Here is a 19,801-nt window from a genome sequence, read left to right as displayed (position 1 = left end):
CCAGGTGGTGTACATATCATGGAGTGGGCTCTCAGGGGGACTGATGGCACGGGGGAGTTGTGGTTGCCAGGTTGGAAACTGGTTTCCAAGGAGGGCCTTTCTCGGGTGAGATGAACCCAGACACTGCTGGGCTATTAACAAGCCTCTTAACACACTGGTAATTACGGCACAGGCATTGTTTATGTGTCCATTAGTTGAAAACAACAGTAATTATCCTGCATTGTGTTGTTTTTAACCATACAGCCGTTTGTTGCCGTTTTCCTATCTAACACTATGTGAAAGTGAGTCGTAGATCAACGTGCAGATGTAATTACTGTACTTTTATTTCTTTTTTAGGGGGGTGGGGTGGCGAGGTGGGAGAGGCTGTCTCTTACCTTAACAGACATTTTGTCCTTGATTGGAGGTCTGGATACAATCTAGGATTTGAAAGCATCACACAATCATGCAGCAAAACGGCTATGCAATGACTTTACAGCAGTATGCTTACCAAGCTTGGTGGAGGGGGACAAGGGTTGGGGGTTTGGGGGGTGGGGGCATGACAGGGGTGAGACAGGACCAGGCTGAGGTATTAAAGACAGACAGGAAGTGTGCTTGCACTATTTAAATATTTACTTCCTGGTTACGTAGTAAAACCTGACACAATTCAAAGGCACTGAAATCGAGGCTACCAAGCTGGTGTAAGATATTGTGTTGTGGACTCTGCTGCCCTCTGCTGGATGGATCTGTTGTTGCTACAATCAGATACTTCTATGCTACTTGTTCTATGCTGGCAGCTCATTTAAAAAAAACATTAAAAGTGTGTGAAATAATATTTCATGTCAGTTTGTTTCCACATTAAGAGATAAATAAATCCTTTGTTGACTGGTGGGGAAGATTGTTGGGGTTGCCCTGTTCTCAACCCCCAAATGTAACTGCAGCAGCCATGAATGCTTATCTGACTGAGGATCAGGGGTTAGGGGTGATCTGTGAGCTCTGCAGGGTTTAACAATGCCTGTGCCATTAGTACCATACATACAGTTTAAATGAGGATAGTAATGCACTACACTGTCAGGCTGAGGACACAAGAGTGGTCACTATTGATTCAGTCTACAGTTTAACATTAGTGTGAGGACAAAAAACAGATAGAGATCTTCACAAAGCCTTTCAGCTTCTAGTGACCATGACCCGACCTGGACTATTGCTTAGGAGGATTTTCTCAGTTTTCTACAACTGCTAAATAAATGTATTTGTTTTGTTGGGAGAACAAAACAAGACATCTGAAAGTATGATTTTTGAATGTGGAACCTGTGATTTTGTGATGTTTTACAGAACAAACGGTTGATTGATCTTCCTGTCTGTGAAAGAAATTTGCAGTTGCATCCAAATATATGTGCTATCAGCTCTGATTACATGGTGCACCATAATTATTATAGCCTGCGTGTTTTTTTAGGCGGGTCAGAGGGTGTCAACTGTGAAGGAAAAAAAACATGAATTGTAACTGTTGGAGCATCACGCTGCTGTTGTTATTCTCTATTTTGGTTTGGTTTGGATTATCCTCGGATTTATTTTGGACTGTGATTTGGCTCGGGTCCCTTTTGGAAAATTACTGGTGTGCACTTTGGGTTTTCCGCAGATCGGTTTCGAATTGGATCCAACATTTTGGACTTGTGAAGACGTCTACAAACAAATCATTGACTGCAGACGTGTAATCTGGGTGCAGTTGCTTGATTTCGTCATCCACTCTGTAGATGTCCGGCACAAAATGACCACCACAGTGACTTGTAATTTCTGTTTTTCAAATGCTGGATGTGTTAATGTCTGTGAGGAGCAGGTGTGGTTGTTAGGGAGAGAAGAGGAGGAGAAGAACAGTCATGAAGATGTCAGGATTTCTAGTTGCTTTTACCTTTTCCTTCCTCCAATTGGATTTACACAGACAGACAGACAGATGCTTTTGCGTTACTGCCATTCTGAATGTTTTCCTCTTGGACTTTAAAAGGGAGGCGTTGTGTTCTCCAAATCAATAAAAAAGTAATTTCCCAAAACAAGGATTAATTTGACTCCAGCTGAACTGTCTGCCAACAGCTGCAGTCTATTTTGGTGTAAATAAAAGAAGGTAATGTATTTTGGAGTTGGCCCCAAATGAAAATATTTATTTTTCTAAATGAGGTCACATCACGAGTGACAGCTTGGGGATCAGTCAGTGACCAGTTTAAACAATTTAAACAAAAGAAACTATCTTGTAAATGGCTCTAAATGATACTCAGTGGCTGACCTCCACTCAGAATTAGAGGATGGGCTTTGTGAAACAAAAAATGAAGGCAGTGTTAGAAAATCGAGACACATACACTTCTCAGTCAGGGGAAGGATGCAAAGCATTGTGTAAAGAGCTAGTGAGGGAGAGAGTGCTTTTATTCACCTGTCGACCTTTGGGCTGAATGGTGGACGGCAGGTCCTGTGGAAGTAAGCCGTTGATGACAGAGAGACATGGTTCAGTGAGATACAACAGCTAGGTTAAAACAAACAAATCAAATTAAGAGCACTGATATATCCTGTTCAGAAAATTAGAAATGTATACCATGCATGCACATTCAATTGCAACCTAATGGCTGCTCTTGCAAAAAAAGACAAGAGATGATAGGAGATCAGAGTAATTCTCATCTGTTAAAGCAGATCTGGCTGTGGAGCGACCAAGCAAGCACAGAGCAAGCAAAGCAGCTGCAGCATCAGCACGACCACAGTGTCTGTCCGGAGCCTCGGCAGAGAACTGCAGAACCTGATTAGGTTTAGTGTGTGCAGTGTGTGTCCCCTGCACCACTGAGACCACGAGAGGCCGAGTGTGTTGTGTCAGCAGTGAGGCACGGCACGCAGCAGGCTTTATGAGGCACACCAATTTGTTAACTGAGATATCGGACACGGGGGCCTTTGGCTCAAACAGATGAACAGGGAGAATGACACGGGATCGACACGGGAGATCCGCAGTACAACCCGCCTACTGCTGTTTCTACTTCTATCACAATACACGACTCAAAATTAAACAGAAAGAGTAAAACAACCCATGATAAATGAACACTGAGACGGACAAACGGTTCTACTGACACGGACATGTATAGATACCATGACAAATCAGCAATGGTTGTGGGTCTGTCTGTGGGGAGGGCAGAGGGGGGTTTTCTGGGGTAGGGGGTCCTTACCAAGATAGAACTGTTAATGCTGGAGTGGCCATTGGCAGGGGACTGCCTGGAGGTGTTGGGGGACTCTTTCTGAAATAAGACACACAGGTCAGCAGTGCACACACACACACACACACACACACACACACACACACACACACACACACACACACACACACACACACACACACACACACACACACACACACAGACACAGACACAGACACAGACACAGACACACACACACACACACACACACAAAAATCTCACACAAATATCCATGAGCTCAGGTGTCCAGGTGGGTGCAAACACAACACACACACACACACACACACACACACACACACACACACACACACACACACACACACACACACACACACACACTTGAACACACACTCACATATCTGGGCAGTGACCACAGGTGATGGAGAGGGTACATTTGTAGAACACAATAGAGACCCACCACAGTGTTGACGTAATGAAATGCGTCATCAAGACATAGGAGACATCATCTAGCCTGCACGTCCTGACATCACCACAGGGGGGCGGTAGACTAACATGAGACACTCGTCTGAGCATCACTAACACAGACTGTCACAGCTTAAAGCCACTACTAAAGATGTTTGTGCTCACAGAGCAGCTTATGTGTTCTGGACAACCAAAAGAGCTGAAATTAGAAAACAATTTGTGTAACTGGATGTGTGAAATGATGTGAGGTGATTGTGAAGATAATGACCTGATGAAGACTGATTTTTATCTGTAAAAATCAAGTAAAAACGTGGAAAACTGAAATATGACATTTATAGATTATACAGGCATTATTTAAATTATAGCAATAAAATTCAAAATTGATAGCTTTTAAAATAAAACACAATTCATTTGATGAAGAATTTTAGTTTGAGGATAGTAGAGTTATATATGGTTGGCATTTCTCTGTCCTGTGAGAAAAAGGCAAAAAGCTGGGCAGCGGTTTGCATGTTATAATTTTTAAATAAACTCTCTGTTTTGTTACAACAGCAGTCAGCTGTCATTCAGAGAACTTTAGCCTAAACAAAGACAACCACAATAACCACATTGCCCTAATTTTAGCATGTATGCACTGGTTCCCAGTGTCTTTTTGAATCCATTTTAAAAATCTTTATTATATACAAGCCTTTACGTGGTCAGGTTTTTTATACATCAGTACTCTTTTAACTTCATACGGACTCAAAAATTATTTTACATCACTGGGTCATTCCCATTTCTTTTCAGCCACAACAACTGCCAATCAAGCTTTGGATTTACAGGCTTGCACTTTGTTTTAGTCTGCTGCCACTACTTACTACTGTCTTTGTGTCTGCACTGCCTGTATGCTGTGATACTTATAGTACATTATATGTCTGTTTTTGGACTCTGTTTCTGAGTTTAACTCTGAATTCAAATATAACTCATATATGAGTTATAATGAAAGAGAAACTCTACACAACACTGTCAATCTACTTCATTAAACCACAAAAGTCTACAGAGCAGGCTGCCCTCGGAGGAAGACAATGACCTCTACATTTACAATAAATCAAATGAGCAACCAATAGTAGGTATAATAAATAATACTATTATAACTGATGTACTGTGTGGCCCATTACAATAGTGATCAAAAGACATTACGTGGTCATTTAAAAAGTGGACCTTTAATCAAATTAAGTTCCATTCAACCATCTTGAGGCTTTCAATCATGTGATACAATTAAAAATTAATAGAATAACCACTAAATAGTACTAATTTTGAGATAGTTCTATTAAATGAACTATTATCTGTAAATTATTTGAATTGTATTATTATTATTATTGTTATTATCATTATTGTAGTTTTTGGCTTATTTTAGAAGCAGAGGGACACAACAGAGCTTTTTACATCATGCTAATTAGATACATGTTCCTGTTTCCATCTTCCCCTCATTGTAAACTGAAGAAACAGGAAGGAAATTGAACATTACCATTCATTAAATTCTCTTGTCTCCTCTTCATCAACTGATTTTTTTAATTGATCAATTATTGATCACACACACATACACACACACCTTTGTTCTCCTATAGGCTTTTCCTTTCAGACTGCATGCAGTATGTGAATAAGGACAGCTGGCCCTCCTGTCGCTCATTACATGTGTCTGCCAGCTCATGATCACATTCATTTCAAGTCTTTTGGTCGTCCATTTTCATCAACGTTTGGGGGCAGAAGGCATCAGAGAGTTTCTGTGATACGTTTGCATCTTTAAGCCTCTGTGTACAAGTGAGGGTGTGTCAGCAGCTGTTTATGTAAGGAGCAGACAACATAACAGAAACACTGTACAAAACAACAGCTCTGCAGTAAATATTCATTTGATGATCAAGAATGCATTAGGTGCTGATTAAAAGCATTAATGGTTGATTTGTTTTGCCTGTAAATACAACACTGACAATTCACCTTATAAGGTGTTGAATGAAAATGGTTGCTGACGTCCACATACAGCAGATATAAAGCAACATTAGCATTCAGTCGGCTTTCTAGCCCCCCCCCACTGTATCAACACACTGATCCCACTAAAATGAATAGGGGGGCTTCATTTTTTCACATAGAGCTGATGTCGGGCTGAACACTCCCTCAAAAGAAAGCTGTAGAGTCAGATCATTTTATCCAGTATTAATATAAATATGAAATATGTAACATACATACTGATGATTGGGATTAAAAATTGTTATTTAAAACCGATTCATCAACCTCAACAAAAGCCAGACATTTTGAGCTTTAGCACTGACTGCAGAGCCACTGAATTTTAAGGTGTTTCTGTTATTTTGTCAACGCCTGTAGTGTGTGAGTCTACAGGTGGATCACACAGAGAGGTGTTGCTCATTCCTGGACCAGAAAGGGGGGACAGGAGGAGTTCCGGTATCTTGGTTGTGAAATTGGTGTGCTGAATATCTGACCCAGCCCCAGCAAAACACAGCAAAACACACATATGCAGACCGTACACAGTACACAGTACCCCCCCCCCCCCCCCCCACACACACACACACACACACACACACACACACAACACACTTGGGTTACACACATACACGCGCTGAGTGACCAGGCGAGCAGTTAGTAACCAGATCAGGAGCTCATGATTCACAATAACGATAAGAGAAAGAGGAAGAGGAAGAGCAGGAAGAGGTGGAGAAGGTGTTACCTCACACGAGGAGCCCTGCATCCTGTAACTCGGCACTATCTTAAATGTGATGCTGCCTCGCATCTCCCTCTGCAGAAAAACAAGTGAACATTATCTTCAGCTCTGCCGGTTAAAAGTGATGTACAGATAAAATGAAGCATGTGTCATAAACAAACAAACAAACAAACAAACAAACAAACAAACAAACAAACACACACACCAGCATCTTCTGCAGCTGCTCAACAGTCTGGTTGGCCACACTGATACCGTTGATCTCTCTAATCTCATCTCCTATGTGCAAGGTTCCTAATAGACGAGCAGAGTGCGTAGTGAGAAAGGAGAAGAGAAAAAAAAGGGTAATCAAACTTTCCACCTCATCATGGAGCCACAGTATATTTCATTAGCCTCTGTTGTTCTTTTCACCCTTTGAATAAAACAGTACAGGGAATATTTGTAATCATGGCGGCTTTCCAATGACCGCATGATACATCTGGAGATTAATTATGTTAGAGTCACAGTAAAGGGTTACTCAATCTGCTGCTGAGGTATCCGGACAGGCTTATCACCCTGTTTGGTTTCCTCTTTCAGTAAAGATGGAGAAGTTTCTTTTTTTAATGCTGACTGTTCATTTAGAAGACTAGAAGAGGATCTGAAAAAATCCCTGTCCTACTTATGCTTCCTATAGATTTATATTATTATTAATGTAATATTTTAATGCAAATTATAACCTATTATGGGTTATAATAGTGCAGAGTAAATAGTCAAACAGAGTTGGTGTTTTTAATAAATATGACTTAACCTCTCTTCTGTGGTGAACTGCAGAGACATATTTCCCTATTACTGTATACAGGATGTGGCTCTCTGGCCACCATGTAAACTGTGCTCTTTATCAAGAAGTAGAGTAATACAGAGTGTGCAGGAAATGTCAGATGTCAGAGAGAAAAAGCATACCTTGTCTGTGGATCATTCCCCCGTGCATTATTCTCGCCACAATGCAGTGGTTTGAGTCATTCATCTTCAACGTGATGCCCTACATCCACCAACACACACACATCAGGAGTCAGTGGACGATACAAGCGCAACAGGTCAAAGACGGGTGAAAGATGTGTGAAACTGTGTACCATGGGCTCATCTGTGTTCTTTTGGAACTGGACCAGACGGACTCTGGTGACGTTCTCTAGGTCCATGTCTCCGTTGGTGCTCTCAGGTGAGTCCCCGTTCAGGTAGGGCGAGGTGGGAGGAGGTGTCACCCTCAGAGCGTCGTCGCTGTAAACCTCGTGGGCGACCACGTCGTGGGCCTGCAGCAAGGCCTGTAGTCACACATGCAAACACAGAGTTAGACTGGAAACTAACACAGAATAACCTGCATAACCACGGTGATATCTTTGAAGTACGCAAGCTACAGTTCAGGGTCACACAAATCCAAGACGGTGCAATTATGGTTGAGTATTTTGTCCAGGGCTGACAGACAGCATTTCCTTTTGTTTGTTTGGGGTTGTCAGAACGTGCATCGTGCGGGCAAAATGTGTTTTTAGAAGGAGACATCGATAGTTGAAACATTTTTTCAGGATTTATTCTGTTTCTAAATTGGTAACAGGGCTAAAAATGACATGCATGTTATTCCATATTTTAACACTGACAGTGATACCAACAATAATATTTTAGTTTTAAAAAATCTGATAACACTAAATACACTGATATTAATTTATTTTTCTTTTCGATCCTTTATTTATTTTTTTAAAGAATAGTGAACAGGTTTGTGTACTGAGTGACGAAGACGTTTCAAAAGTTACCTCACGAACATATCTTTGGCATATCTTTTGTACTCATCTTCCGACCTATTAGTCACTATTAATACATCTGACAACTATTATCAACTATTATTGGTGCAGACGATTTGTCGTTTGGCTCGGACTAAGATAATATTCTATCAAAAACAACTGGGCAGATGAGTTAAGGTGCAGTTGCATCAAATCTTCCTCATAAATTGACTCTGCCTTGTATATACTAACTGAACTAACATGAAAAAGCCAACAGTTGGAACCAAAGTCCTTGTGTGTGTTCTGATCTGATTCTGATTAAGTGTAATACCAATAACACTGTATAATTTTTGTTTTCAATCTGTGGACTGCTGCTCAGAGCCTGCTAGCTCCTGCAGTTAAAACTTAAAACTCTGCCCATGCTATTTACTGTCCTGCCTGCTGTATGTCATAGGAGGGAAACCTTTCAGAGACATTCATTTTATGCTCTGTGCCCATTGATTTACAAATTAGCCTCAAAGTGGGTAAACTTATTTGTTTAGTCCTGAACCACAAAAATAATGTCTAACTCGTGGAAAACACCAACAAACACATGCGCTGCATTTTGAGCTCATCGAGCTTGAACCGCTCCTGCTGGAATGGACTTTATCTGAACCTCTGCTGTGCTGCAGTTAAAGGTATTCCCTTTTTTTTCTTCTTTTTTTTTACTGGAGCCTATAGTCTGTATCCTTTCTGTCTGGTTGAGTTGAAGCCGCATGTCTTATATTGTTGTAGAACCTGCTGGTGTCTCACACCCCAGAGTAATCAACTGTACTCCTCTGACAGCCGCAAAACCCTTGAGTGGCACGTTAACAAACTAATCTGAACTTAAAAAGACTGCAATCGAACCTCAACAAAGGGGAAACTTGCCACCACACACACACACACACACACACACACACACGGAGAGCAGATCAGAGAGGCAGAGACATGAAGGCACTGGCAGCGTCTCTAACTATTGTGTCAAACTACATCACACACCAAAAAAAAATCATGTTCTAGGACACAAAGGAAGTTAAGGTTATGTATGTGTGTGTGTGTGTGTGTGTGTGTGTGTGTGCCTGCGCCCTAATGAGGACAAGGTTAAGGGGTTAACTAATTCTTCCATGCAGTGTGGGTGTGCTTGAGTAAGAGTGAGAAAGCAAAACAGCGAAGCAGCAAAAGAACAGATTAGTGAGAGGGAGAGCAAGAGATAATAAATGCAGAGGTAAGAAGGGGGAAGGATAGAGACTTTCAGATGAAATGATGCCCCTGTCGAATTCTCTGAAAAAGAATAAAGAAAAACTTTTCAGAGCAGCATTTAACACTGCTGTGAATTTGAGAGACAACCAGCAGATGCCTGAGTCTTCTAGCCTTGTACATGAGAGATATTCAAATGAAAGAATAATATAGTCGAAGAAAAGAAAAGGTCACTCCAGAGCAGCTCGATAGTTTTCAAGATGAAGATATACAGTACAGCAGTACTTCAGACAAAAAAACACAGAGTTCACATAGAGGCATCAGCTGCTGGTAGATATTCAGCTCCTCTTAAAGAATAACTACAGTTTATTACAATTTGGGTTTGTATTTTGACTATGACAACAGTGTATATTGTTAAATTAAAGTACAATATGAGGCCTGATACTTTCAAACATGGTAATGAATGAGCCACATCAATTAGCAGCTAAATAGCCAATTAGCTGCTCGGGTGCAGCACATTAAACAGCCTGTAAACATACTAGCAAATGTCACGTCTGACCTGTTAGATGCTGGTTTGGTTCTTACTCTTCAAAGTTCCTGTTAGACACACACCGTCTGTCCATGACTTGTAGCTTCAGCAGTTTGTTTACTTTTATGTATTTCCTGTTTGGCAAAAACTTTATATACAGTATCATCTTTTGTTGTCCAAAAACTATTAAAAACCAGATAAATGAGATGTTCCTTTATTATGATGTTGTAATTTGAGTCAACCCCACATACACTTTCCTGTTGCTTTAAACACTTACTATATCACACTGTTACTCTGTTTGAATGTTTTCTTAAAAATATACTGTGTAATATAAGAATATTATAAGAATAAAACAGTATATTTGTGACTTGTTTAGATTTACATCTTCAGTAGGAACCAGTGGGTCTGGGGCTGAGTGCCACAGACAGAGCAGGGAATTCAAAAAATGTTGGATGTCAGACTTATGCATTGTTGGTTTTGGTCTTTTTGTAGGATTTGGTGTATATTAAAACTTATTATTAAGCTCTACTTTTAATCCTAAAGTCACTTCTTAAAGAAGTCGGGACTAAAGAAAATCCTCAGCTACATATATGATGTGTATTTCTCTGAGGTCATCTGTTCTTTAAGGCACAAACACATTCATAAACAAAACACAAAGTCCTCAAAGAGTTCAACTGGTTTTGTCTAAACTTCGCTCTCGCTTGAGTCCGTTGGAATGTGAAACATGTAGGTGCCTCTCTCTTCTGCCTCCCTCCGTCAGTTTACGCTCCTCTAGCGCTTTGAGGGAGCCCGGCCTCTGACCCGACACAGCACATCGCATCAGACATGCCTTACTGACCTCCATCTACACCTCCTCTCCTTCCTTACAGTCTGGACCTTCTCCTTCCATCTTTGCTTGTCATTCTTTTTTGTCCTCTTCTGTTTGTTTTTTTTATGTCTCCTCTCCCCTGCATCGCACTCCCTCCCTCCCCTTCACTTCACTGCTGGTCTGTCTATCTGATACTGAGCAGGCCATTGATCAGAGACGGAAATCAGACGCTTTAATGTGATAGGATTAGCAAGTGTGTGTGTGTGTGTGTGTGTGTGTGTGTGTGTGTGTGGTGGTTGGGGGGCTGACAGTCGAATGACTTTCCGTTAAATACATTAACTCCTGCTACTCACATCCGTAGACCCAGGTTAAATGAAGTTTCAAGTGTTTTCAGTTAGATTCAAATTGTACATTCCAATGTCCAGCTAAAACAACATCAAACGCTGACAGTGTATGCCTGTTCCAAACATTAATATTATTTAAAATCTAGCATGATAAAACCACTTCCTCTAATTGACCCAATGATGTAGAAAATAATGCTGCCTCTGCCTCTGTTTTAGCTCTTTCTAACTGCAAGCTGGTTGAAGGCAGATGCACTTAGAGCATCTAAAAAGTTGCAGAGTTGAGGTTTGTACAACACCTCCTAGTAAAACTGCTGAGGCCTCCAGCGTCTGTTGACCGGAGATAGAGGGATTCAGCTGTGCTACATCTAGCAGCATGGTCAGCAGTCCTGAATGTTTGTCAAGGGGCCTCCTGCACCCGTTTGAGAGGTATGACGGATGTGAGCGCCTGTGTGTGTGTTTTTTTTCTTTTCGACTCACCATGAAATGCGGCTGGGTCAGTATCCGTCTGAGTTCTTTAGCTTCGTGGTTCTCTGGGTAGCAGGAGATCTCTTCCAGTACCTGAGAGAGAGAGAGAGAGAGAGAGAGAGAGAGAGAGAGAGAGAGAGAGAGAGAGAGAGAGAGAGAGAGAGAGAGAAGAGGAAAGTTCGGATTTAAGCCGACACACTCACGCGGCGGCGCCCTACTTGCTGCACCTCAGACTGCTTATGGCGAGTGACCCACCAACCTCACAGACCCTCTCAAAGCTTTGCCTGACACCGCCTGACACCGCCTCCCACATCATCATCATCATCATCATCATCATCATCATCATCATCATCATCATCATCATCACCGCCAACCTGAGACACCATTCAACAAGTCAAGGACTCTGGTCAAGCCTTCGCCCCTCCTCCTCCTCCTCCTCTTGCTCTCTTTTAGCATGACTTAGTTTGATGTCAGCTCCAGTTATGTTGCGCCTGACTGGTGAATGTGGCATTGTAGAGGTGAGGTCTCCGTGGAGGGAGGGGTTTCGGTGTGTGTGTGTGTGGATACAGACCAGAAACCTGCATCAATCAGAGGTGTGTATGGTGTCTTTTTCTCTGTGTAGATCCAACTGTTCATTATCTCTATACTGTAATAATCACATTAACTTGCAATACTCACAAGCCACTGGCATATCAAAATCGTACATCACAATACGTTTGCAGCTGACACACAGACAAGCACGCACACACACACACTTTGTTAGATGCACAATGTTGATCAAGCAGCGAAAGGAAGCTGCGACATCGATGACCTCTCATGGGTGTTATCTTGATTTTTACTCCCCCTCAGTCCAAGCCAACTCCAATAAAACGTGTTAAAGGCCGCGCCAGTTAATTCTGGCTCGCGCTCCACTCATTAGTCTCGTGAACATGGCAGTAGTGTGATGAGTTCTTGGGGCTTACATATTCCAGATGTTTCAAAGCGCCACTTGCTTCGTCCTGGGAGGAACTCTTAAGTGGAGGAAGACACAGGGAGACGGGTTATACAGACTGTTGACTGTCTTCATTAAGAGAGAGTCAGTGATGACAGAGGTGAAGGGAGAGTTAAAAACTCTGCCCCTGCCTTTAATCAATGCCAGCCAATTGGAAATGGGCTGTGAATTAGGGGGGGAGGTGAGATTAGTATCTATAGCCAAAGCAGGAAGCTTCACTTACAAGAAAAGATTAGTTCTAACACACTAACAGAGCTCATTCAGCTGATTAGATATAAGAGTGTAGAGGTGAAAAATAAAAAGTGTATTAGTGGAGTGAGAACAAAGTTTTGTTGAAGTTTGAAGCATCTTATCACTGCTCTGTCAGCTCAGAGTCCACAGGAGGCGGCAGTCTGATTGGTTAAAAACAATTCAGAGTCAGCCAGAGTGAGATTCGGTAGAGACAGAGGTAAAGCAGAGGAGCAGGAGGAGGAGGAGGAGGAGGAGGGTAATCCCAAAAGGCACAACCAAGATTGAATGATGAGTTCATTAGAGGTGAAGCTTCACTGAAGCAGCCCTAGTTTAATATTTGTCAAGCATCCCAGAATCACTCGTGCTAAAAAATCAGGCCGGAGGTCCCCCGCACAGCAGGAGCACAGTCAGGTTACGGTTGAAAGCGGAAGAGTGTTCAGCACTTTAAGATGGTTCCTTTTTTCTTTTTAAAATTGTAGCACTCAAATTTTTATACACATACTGTAAGAGTTGAAGCCTCCTGAATACTAAGCAGCAACAGTCAAGATAAATCCTGTTTGTTTTCTCACATTCTTTTTACATTTCTTATAAATGAGGACTATAGATTCAATCTGGACCATTCATACACAACATTATGGATCGCACATCTATAACCCATTATATATACAGATGCTGCATTATCGGTTTAATTGGAATGTGTCCTTGTCTATAGAAGGAGAAATTATTTTATGTGAGCTGTATGACACTGATACATAGAAATCAACTATTTGCATCAACTAGACAAACTGGAGCATGACAATGCAATAAAAGGCAAACACATTTATAAAAATCCTGACCTTTGCTGTTGTGTTTCTTTTTTGCCAGTTCAGCATGCATTAGAAGAACTAATAAACCCACTTTTTGTTTTAATGGGCACTGCATATGGAGTAAAAATCAATCAAATTGATAACTTTGAAGAAGCTTCTTGTTACTTACATCTACTCTCTACATGCCCTCATCTGTCAGAGTGTGAGCATATAGTTTTCCATCTGCGGGGAACTCTTGACAGGTGATGACAACCCTGAGCTCTCCTGCACTCTGGAAACTCTAACTACTGACTTAAATGAAAAAGCTGACAGACTGCTTCTACTCCTGTGTTTGGAAACGGGACCAATTATGCGCAACTCCAAGAATTTTGGGTCGGTCAAATGCAAGATGCTCGAAAATCATCTGGCTATAAGCAGAGTTTATTGTGCTTCTAATGCTTGAGTGTGTGTGAGGTTTGAGGCAGCAATACATGTAATAAAAGTCTCAGAAGAAATGAAAGTCTTCCACTATAAGACCACAAGGCAGTTTCGTTCGTCACACCCACACAGACAGTATTGCATCTGTTGTGGCTCCATCTGCAACTTTTGATCCATCTAGACTGATTTAAGTAGGAAAATGTGAAGCACACTTCTTTTTATTCGCTCTGTAAGCAGACTCTAGCTTCCAGGACACAGTGTACCAGAGCTGTGTTAATTAACCAGATCTTTTTGACATTGACCGAAGCCACGTAAAACAGAGCTCGGCTCCCTTAAATGGCTTTCCCTGTCTTAACAGCGCTGGGATTTAAGACGCCGGCCCTTGCCCACTCCCTCACTGTTCAGACATTTTTTTAATTGCTCCCTCGAACAAAGCACACAACGTAAACACAGCATTTTGTGTACCCCGCCGGCACGCAAACACTCTCACAATGCACACCACTGATCCACGTTTTCCCCTCGTGCTCTCCCTCTTCTTTCACACTTCTCGTTAAGCACCGATTCCAGCCTGCTTGAGTGTTTGACTACGCTGTGAGGTAAACACATAAACCCGGTCCAACAGTGTGTATGTGAATTTAGCATAACCAGAGTGAGACCCTGGAGACCATAATGCAACTCTCTGTAAGAAAACAAAGCCATACTAATAGGCCACAAATACACTGTGTGTGTGTGTGTGTGTGTGTGTGTGTGTGTGTCTGCTACATCCCTCAGCATTTCTAATGAGGAAGGTCAAGCTGAGAAGCCTGAGATCTTTATTAAAACAGCTCTCTGTAAACAGGCCACTGCTACAGCTGCTCTGACAAGTCGCAGAGAGCTGGATCGAGAACAAATAAACCTTGAGAGGTCACCGAAGTGTCAGAGGAATCCCACAGAGGACGCAATAACTGATAATGCATAATTAAGCAATCTACTCTTTGTTTGTTTGTTGTTGTTTTTTTCTAGTCAGTGTCATTTCATTGCAGCTGTTAAACCGACCTGGCCAGTGCAGTTTCTTAGTGGTTAGTCTGTTGACTCAAAGCAGTTAGATCTGGATTGTTGTGGAGCTCGTGGTTCATGCTGGTGTGTGCTCCAGTTTCCACATGCTCCAGTTTCACTCCTTTGAATGTGTTTATGGAGCATGAAAGTGTCTTTCCACAGACTGGAAAACTGTCCAGGATGTTTCACCACCTTCCAGTAAAAGCATGCTGGAATGAGCTCCACACCATCGCCATTAAGACAAGCAGATATGGAAGATGGATGGATGTAGTACTGGATTTAAATTGTGCATTAAAGGGGTAATGTGTAGGTGTAGTTATGAATACAATGCATGTTGCCGCTGTAAGAACGCTGTATGCTATGGCTATTGAGACTGGAGGAGCTGTGATTTGTCAGCTTGTATTTTCTCCTACGAGTCTCTGATGCTGTAGTGAGGTCAACATGAAACAAGCTGCACAAAGACTTGTTAGTGGTCTTCTTCCATCAAAGCCTGCTCCACTGGTCACTGCGATCACCGCTCTCTACAACAGAGAGTGAAAGAACGCAAACACAGGAGTAGTCTCATATTCAATAATGAGACAAAGCCAACCTTGACATCGTTGCTCTGTCACAAAGTGAATAAAAAGAAAAAAAAAGAAAGTGTCATTGTGAAATCTGACGCTGAATTATAAATTAAAACCTACACCTTGGGTAGCTTCTCTGTCAACCTATCAGCCTCTTTGCAAATCAAAAAGTAAAAACTCTTAAACTTTCATATGTAAAGTCAACGCAGGAAGTAAAAAAAAAAGAAGACTTTACCAGTTATAAAACAGGAAACTTGCTTATTAAATTGCTCTCACAGCCCCTGGGCTTGTAAAACCTGCCTCGTAAACTGATTTTATAAACCTTTGCTTCAGTTTAAATGAGGTTTTCTTGTTTCTCCAGCTCAGGAATATCTGGCTTCAACATTAATTGAGATCAGGATTTCTTGCGGATTTTCAAAAACAGACTCTTAAATACAAATATTAGACCAAAGATTCCACTGCATGCCCTTAAAAAACATTTTGACTATTGCTGCTATTTTTAAACATTTTCTAATAAATATGAATCATGGAGAAAGTAATTGCCATTTTTTGCTGAGGCCATCCTGCACACGCTTGGAGGACCTCTGGTAGTGTGCAGCTGTGAGAGAAACTTCTTTAAATGAACAGAGCAGGAGAGCAGAATAATCCACAGCAGTGATTTGTTAGAGCTTTAGTGAGAAAGAGGCCAGAAGGATTAATATAGCAGAGACACCAACAGAACTGTGAGGTTAAAGTGTTTGAGAGAAGAGGCGGCAGCTACGGAACCTGTCATCTTTACAACATTTTACATTCATCATCGTTACACGGATCACATGAAAAGACAGACATGGAATGGATGTGTGTTTATGTTGCGTAATGCGGCTGTGTGTGTTTTTACTGTATGAGTGCATAGAGAGTTTGAGTCTGAATGTGGAGGAAAAAAGACGTGTGTGTGTGCTCATTCACCTCTTTGGCTCTCTGCACGGCATCACTGGGTGGGTTTCTGATCTGTGGGGACGACTTGGTGTTGATCTTATCGTAGAGCTAAAAACAACAGATACAAAAAAGTCATTCGCTTAAACAGCCAGTGAAACACAAATGATATTTAAAGAGAAGAGATCAAGAATTATACCAGATGAGATCAAAGTGTCACATCTGCACTTTTTGTCTGTTTTTCCTTGTTTTTTCCATTAATAATACATTATTAAAGACTCTGTAAGATGGAATTGACGGGTATTTTGCTGATTCAATGCCTGAGTTTGAAAATGGATGGCAAGATATTTTTTAATACTTGATTTTGGCAAAAATACTTTTTCTATGACAGCTTTTAAACAAGCAGCTGTACAAGAAAAACAGTTTAAAACAGGATGTCGGTTAGGACTCTAATGTCATAAAGATGTGATGAAATGTCATGAAAGGCAAAATTGAGGCAACACAGAGATGCACAATTTATTTTTAATTTTTTTAATGTTTGTGGGGAAAAGCTTTGTATCTGCATGAAGACAAAGAAATGATAAAATTACACTTTCTCAAATCTAATAACCAAGCAAGGCCATCAATTCATTACCACAAAGGTACATTTTGTAGATAAATGAATACTTTATTCAAAAATACTTTATTAAAAAAAAAAAAAAAACAACTAAATCTGCAGATATTTATGTTTCTTTTGATTATTAAGAAACTGTTGTGAATCAATAGTAAAATATAGTGTTAAAATATGATGAGAAGATACCTTTTGCAGTGCAATCACTCTTTAGACAGTTTGTGTTTTTGCTTAGAGGCACTATGAATGATAATCAGCAGCTCGTTTTATTCGTTGCTTTACTTCTTAACTAATTTGTAAAAAAAAACAACAACTACAAAACAAGTGAGTTTATCTAACCCCACTTGTTCTCTACTCCAGCTCTCTATTTGGTTTGCTTTGGCTCTTGACTTTAAATACCACATTTTCTGTTGAGTTCTTTTTCTTAACATCTAGACGTGAACAAAAAGGAACCGTTTTCTCATCTCTCTCACTGAAGGACGACAGACACAAGCGCTCTGTTTATAAAAATCCCAGCTGACTAATAAACTGCACTGACAAGACCGACTTGTATGGGCCTAGTCAGACGCCAATGTGGGTGTATCTAAGAGATTGTATGTTTGTAGACAAAATGGCTGTGAAACACAGTCTAAACAAAGGCACCAGCTGTATGCTGAATTCAAAGCAGAGGGTGGCTTTTTAAATCAAAAGACAGACGAACGCAATTATCTAAAACAATTATTATCATATATTCTTTTAAAAACAGCCATGTGATGTTTGATGAGCAAGATGTCTGGTGTACTTTTCATCTAACCTGCTCTCTAGTACAAAAGCAGCAGACCTTGCATAACACACACAGAGCCAGACACAGAGGGTCACACACAAACAGCGCTTTTGTACCACACAGTTCAATGCAACCATGAGACCCAACACTCCAACACTCCTCTGTTGTCCCTCTCACTGCAGCAGCAGACATGTGATGATGGACATCATCACGGGCTAAACAAACAGCAACACTAACCCCTAAAAATACTTTATGATCATCATTCCTTTGGTGAATTGGAGTGTTTTGTCTACAGCAAACATCACTTTCTCCACTTAGGTTTGTTTAAAAGACACGTTGATAGACCACGACTGAAGAGAAAAGTGTTTGTAGTTGTTCCAAAAGGTCACACTCGAAGGTGGAGTGAAAAGCCTGCCATCATAGAAAGGGATGAGATATAATGAATTTACAAATAGAGACAGAAAGTCTTCCTCTCCTGGAGACATTTGTGGTTTTGCACTCAAAAATTTAAATCTCTATTTTCTCATCTCCACACACCTGACTACAGCAGGCGTCACTGTGGCATTGTCCGATTCAGGAAAGCTACACATATTGTTGAACACTGTTGGATGACGAGCACTTCTTCTGAAGCTTAGGCATGGCTTGTGGCCTTTGGAAATGCAGACCTATACATGATTTGTAATACACAAATCAAAGCAAGTGAAATTACGACTCCATGCTGGCACTGATGTAATTATATGACTTTTGTTTGAACTAAAAAAGGTTTTACTAATTGATTGTTAATGTGTGGTTTCTAATACAGCTGTACTGCAGTGCTGAAAACATCAGTGAATGCAACGAACGAGTAACACATGCTGTGAAACACATCTGATACATTTCTGTAAAGTCATCCCTTTGTGTACTTCTCCACTTTCTGACCCATACTTGACTCACGGCATGCAGGGGACGTGACGAAGGGGTCGGGTTTGATAGTTGGTGCATCTAATTCCACTTTGAATATCTGACACCAACAGAACAAAAAAAAAAAAGAGTCCTGAGAATGATGATGCACATCAGGCACATGTTTCAACTGTGTGTGTATATCTCTCCTTCGTGAACAAACTCAACACGCTGCTCAGGAAGTCCTTATAAGGCACACAAAATAAACTAAAGCGCTTACAGCCTGAATCGTACTCAGAGTGACTGAGCATGTGTCGTCCCACATGTTGTCTGCAGCCACTGAGCAGATAGATACTTGCTGCACTCTTGTCCTTGTGCTTTCTAGGGGGAAGAGTTGTCAACATCTTTCAGCACTCGACATCTTTGCTGAGTGCTGAGCAAACTTGAGCTGACCTCTGAAGGCTTTTAATTTGAAAATGACCTGAAAATTTGACGCCGACAACTGAGCCAACTTAAAAAAAAGAAAATGTGCGGTTAGAAAATACATACTTTTTGCTGAGAAGGGTGAAAGAAAGGTACACGCAAGATGACATCATGTCCTTTTGTTTTCTCACCTATGTCTGCAAACTGCCACAAGAAGCATATAGCAGTTCCTATTTTTAGATGTGACAATATTATATCTACTATATCAAACACAGACATCATTTTCCTTGAGGCCAACTTATTATTATTGTCAACTTCTGTTGACTATGAAGTCGTGGGAGCTTCGCAAACTAGCAAATGAGAAAGAAACTAAACAAATTCACCTGAGTCAAACACCTATTTATACTTGTCAAATGCCAAGAACACACACAAACACACAGACACAAGCACACACACACAGGGGGTTCTCTGACTGACTTCAGATTAGCTCGAGACATCTCTTGACAAAACACTCTTCCTGTAAACACATCAGAAGGGAAAAACAGGGGAAAAAACACACTCACCCAGGAGAAGGTAAGTGGTTTGTCAGATAAACGCAGCCAACAGAGTGCAAATGTTACGCAAATTATCTTAGCCAGACGGCTCCATCCTTTGAGTGTCTACTGGATTTGTGGTTTCCTCCAGCCTATCTTTCACTGGAGTGGTGGAAAGCGACTTTCACTTGCACAGATA

At 41.1% G+C, this 19,801-nt stretch overlaps 1 protein-coding gene across 6 annotated transcripts in view; it reads right to left on the bottom strand.

Moving 5' to 3' along the window:
- The window catches only part of caska (calcium/calmodulin-dependent serine protein kinase a), a 126,693-nt gene that overhangs the window by 10,410 nt on the left and 96,482 nt on the right, over nucleotides 1-19,801 (bottom strand). Inside the window, exons 12-20 of one of the 6 annotated variants that reach the window (XM_062431248.1) lie at nucleotides 16,428-16,505; nucleotides 12,402-12,449; nucleotides 11,452-11,532; nucleotides 7,437-7,625; nucleotides 7,267-7,345; nucleotides 6,536-6,621; nucleotides 6,337-6,405; nucleotides 2,396-2,485; nucleotides 375-416 (exon numbers count right to left, since the gene is read on the bottom strand). In XM_062431248.1, coding sequence (XP_062287232.1) covers nucleotides 375-416; nucleotides 2,396-2,485; nucleotides 6,337-6,405; nucleotides 6,536-6,621; nucleotides 7,267-7,345; nucleotides 7,437-7,625; nucleotides 11,452-11,532; nucleotides 12,402-12,449; nucleotides 16,428-16,505 — 762 coding nt within the window. Of the gene's footprint in view, nucleotides 1-374; nucleotides 417-2,395; nucleotides 2,486-3,170; nucleotides 3,240-6,336; nucleotides 6,406-6,535; nucleotides 6,622-7,266; nucleotides 7,346-7,436; nucleotides 7,626-11,451; nucleotides 11,533-12,401; nucleotides 12,450-16,427; nucleotides 16,506-19,801 lie in introns of all 6 variants that reach the window. The other 5 variants (XM_062431251.1, XM_062431253.1, XM_062431254.1 and 2 more) reach the window with 5 other exon arrangements.

This window comes from Scomber scombrus, chromosome 13 (assembly GCF_963691925.1).
Source record: "Scomber scombrus chromosome 13, fScoSco1.1, whole genome shotgun sequence".
Classification (NCBI taxonomy): Eukaryota; Metazoa; Chordata; class Actinopteri; order Scombriformes; family Scombridae; genus Scomber; species Scomber scombrus.
Note: the sequence above shows the minus strand (reverse complement) of the source record. Positions and strands in the feature narration are given on the sequence as shown.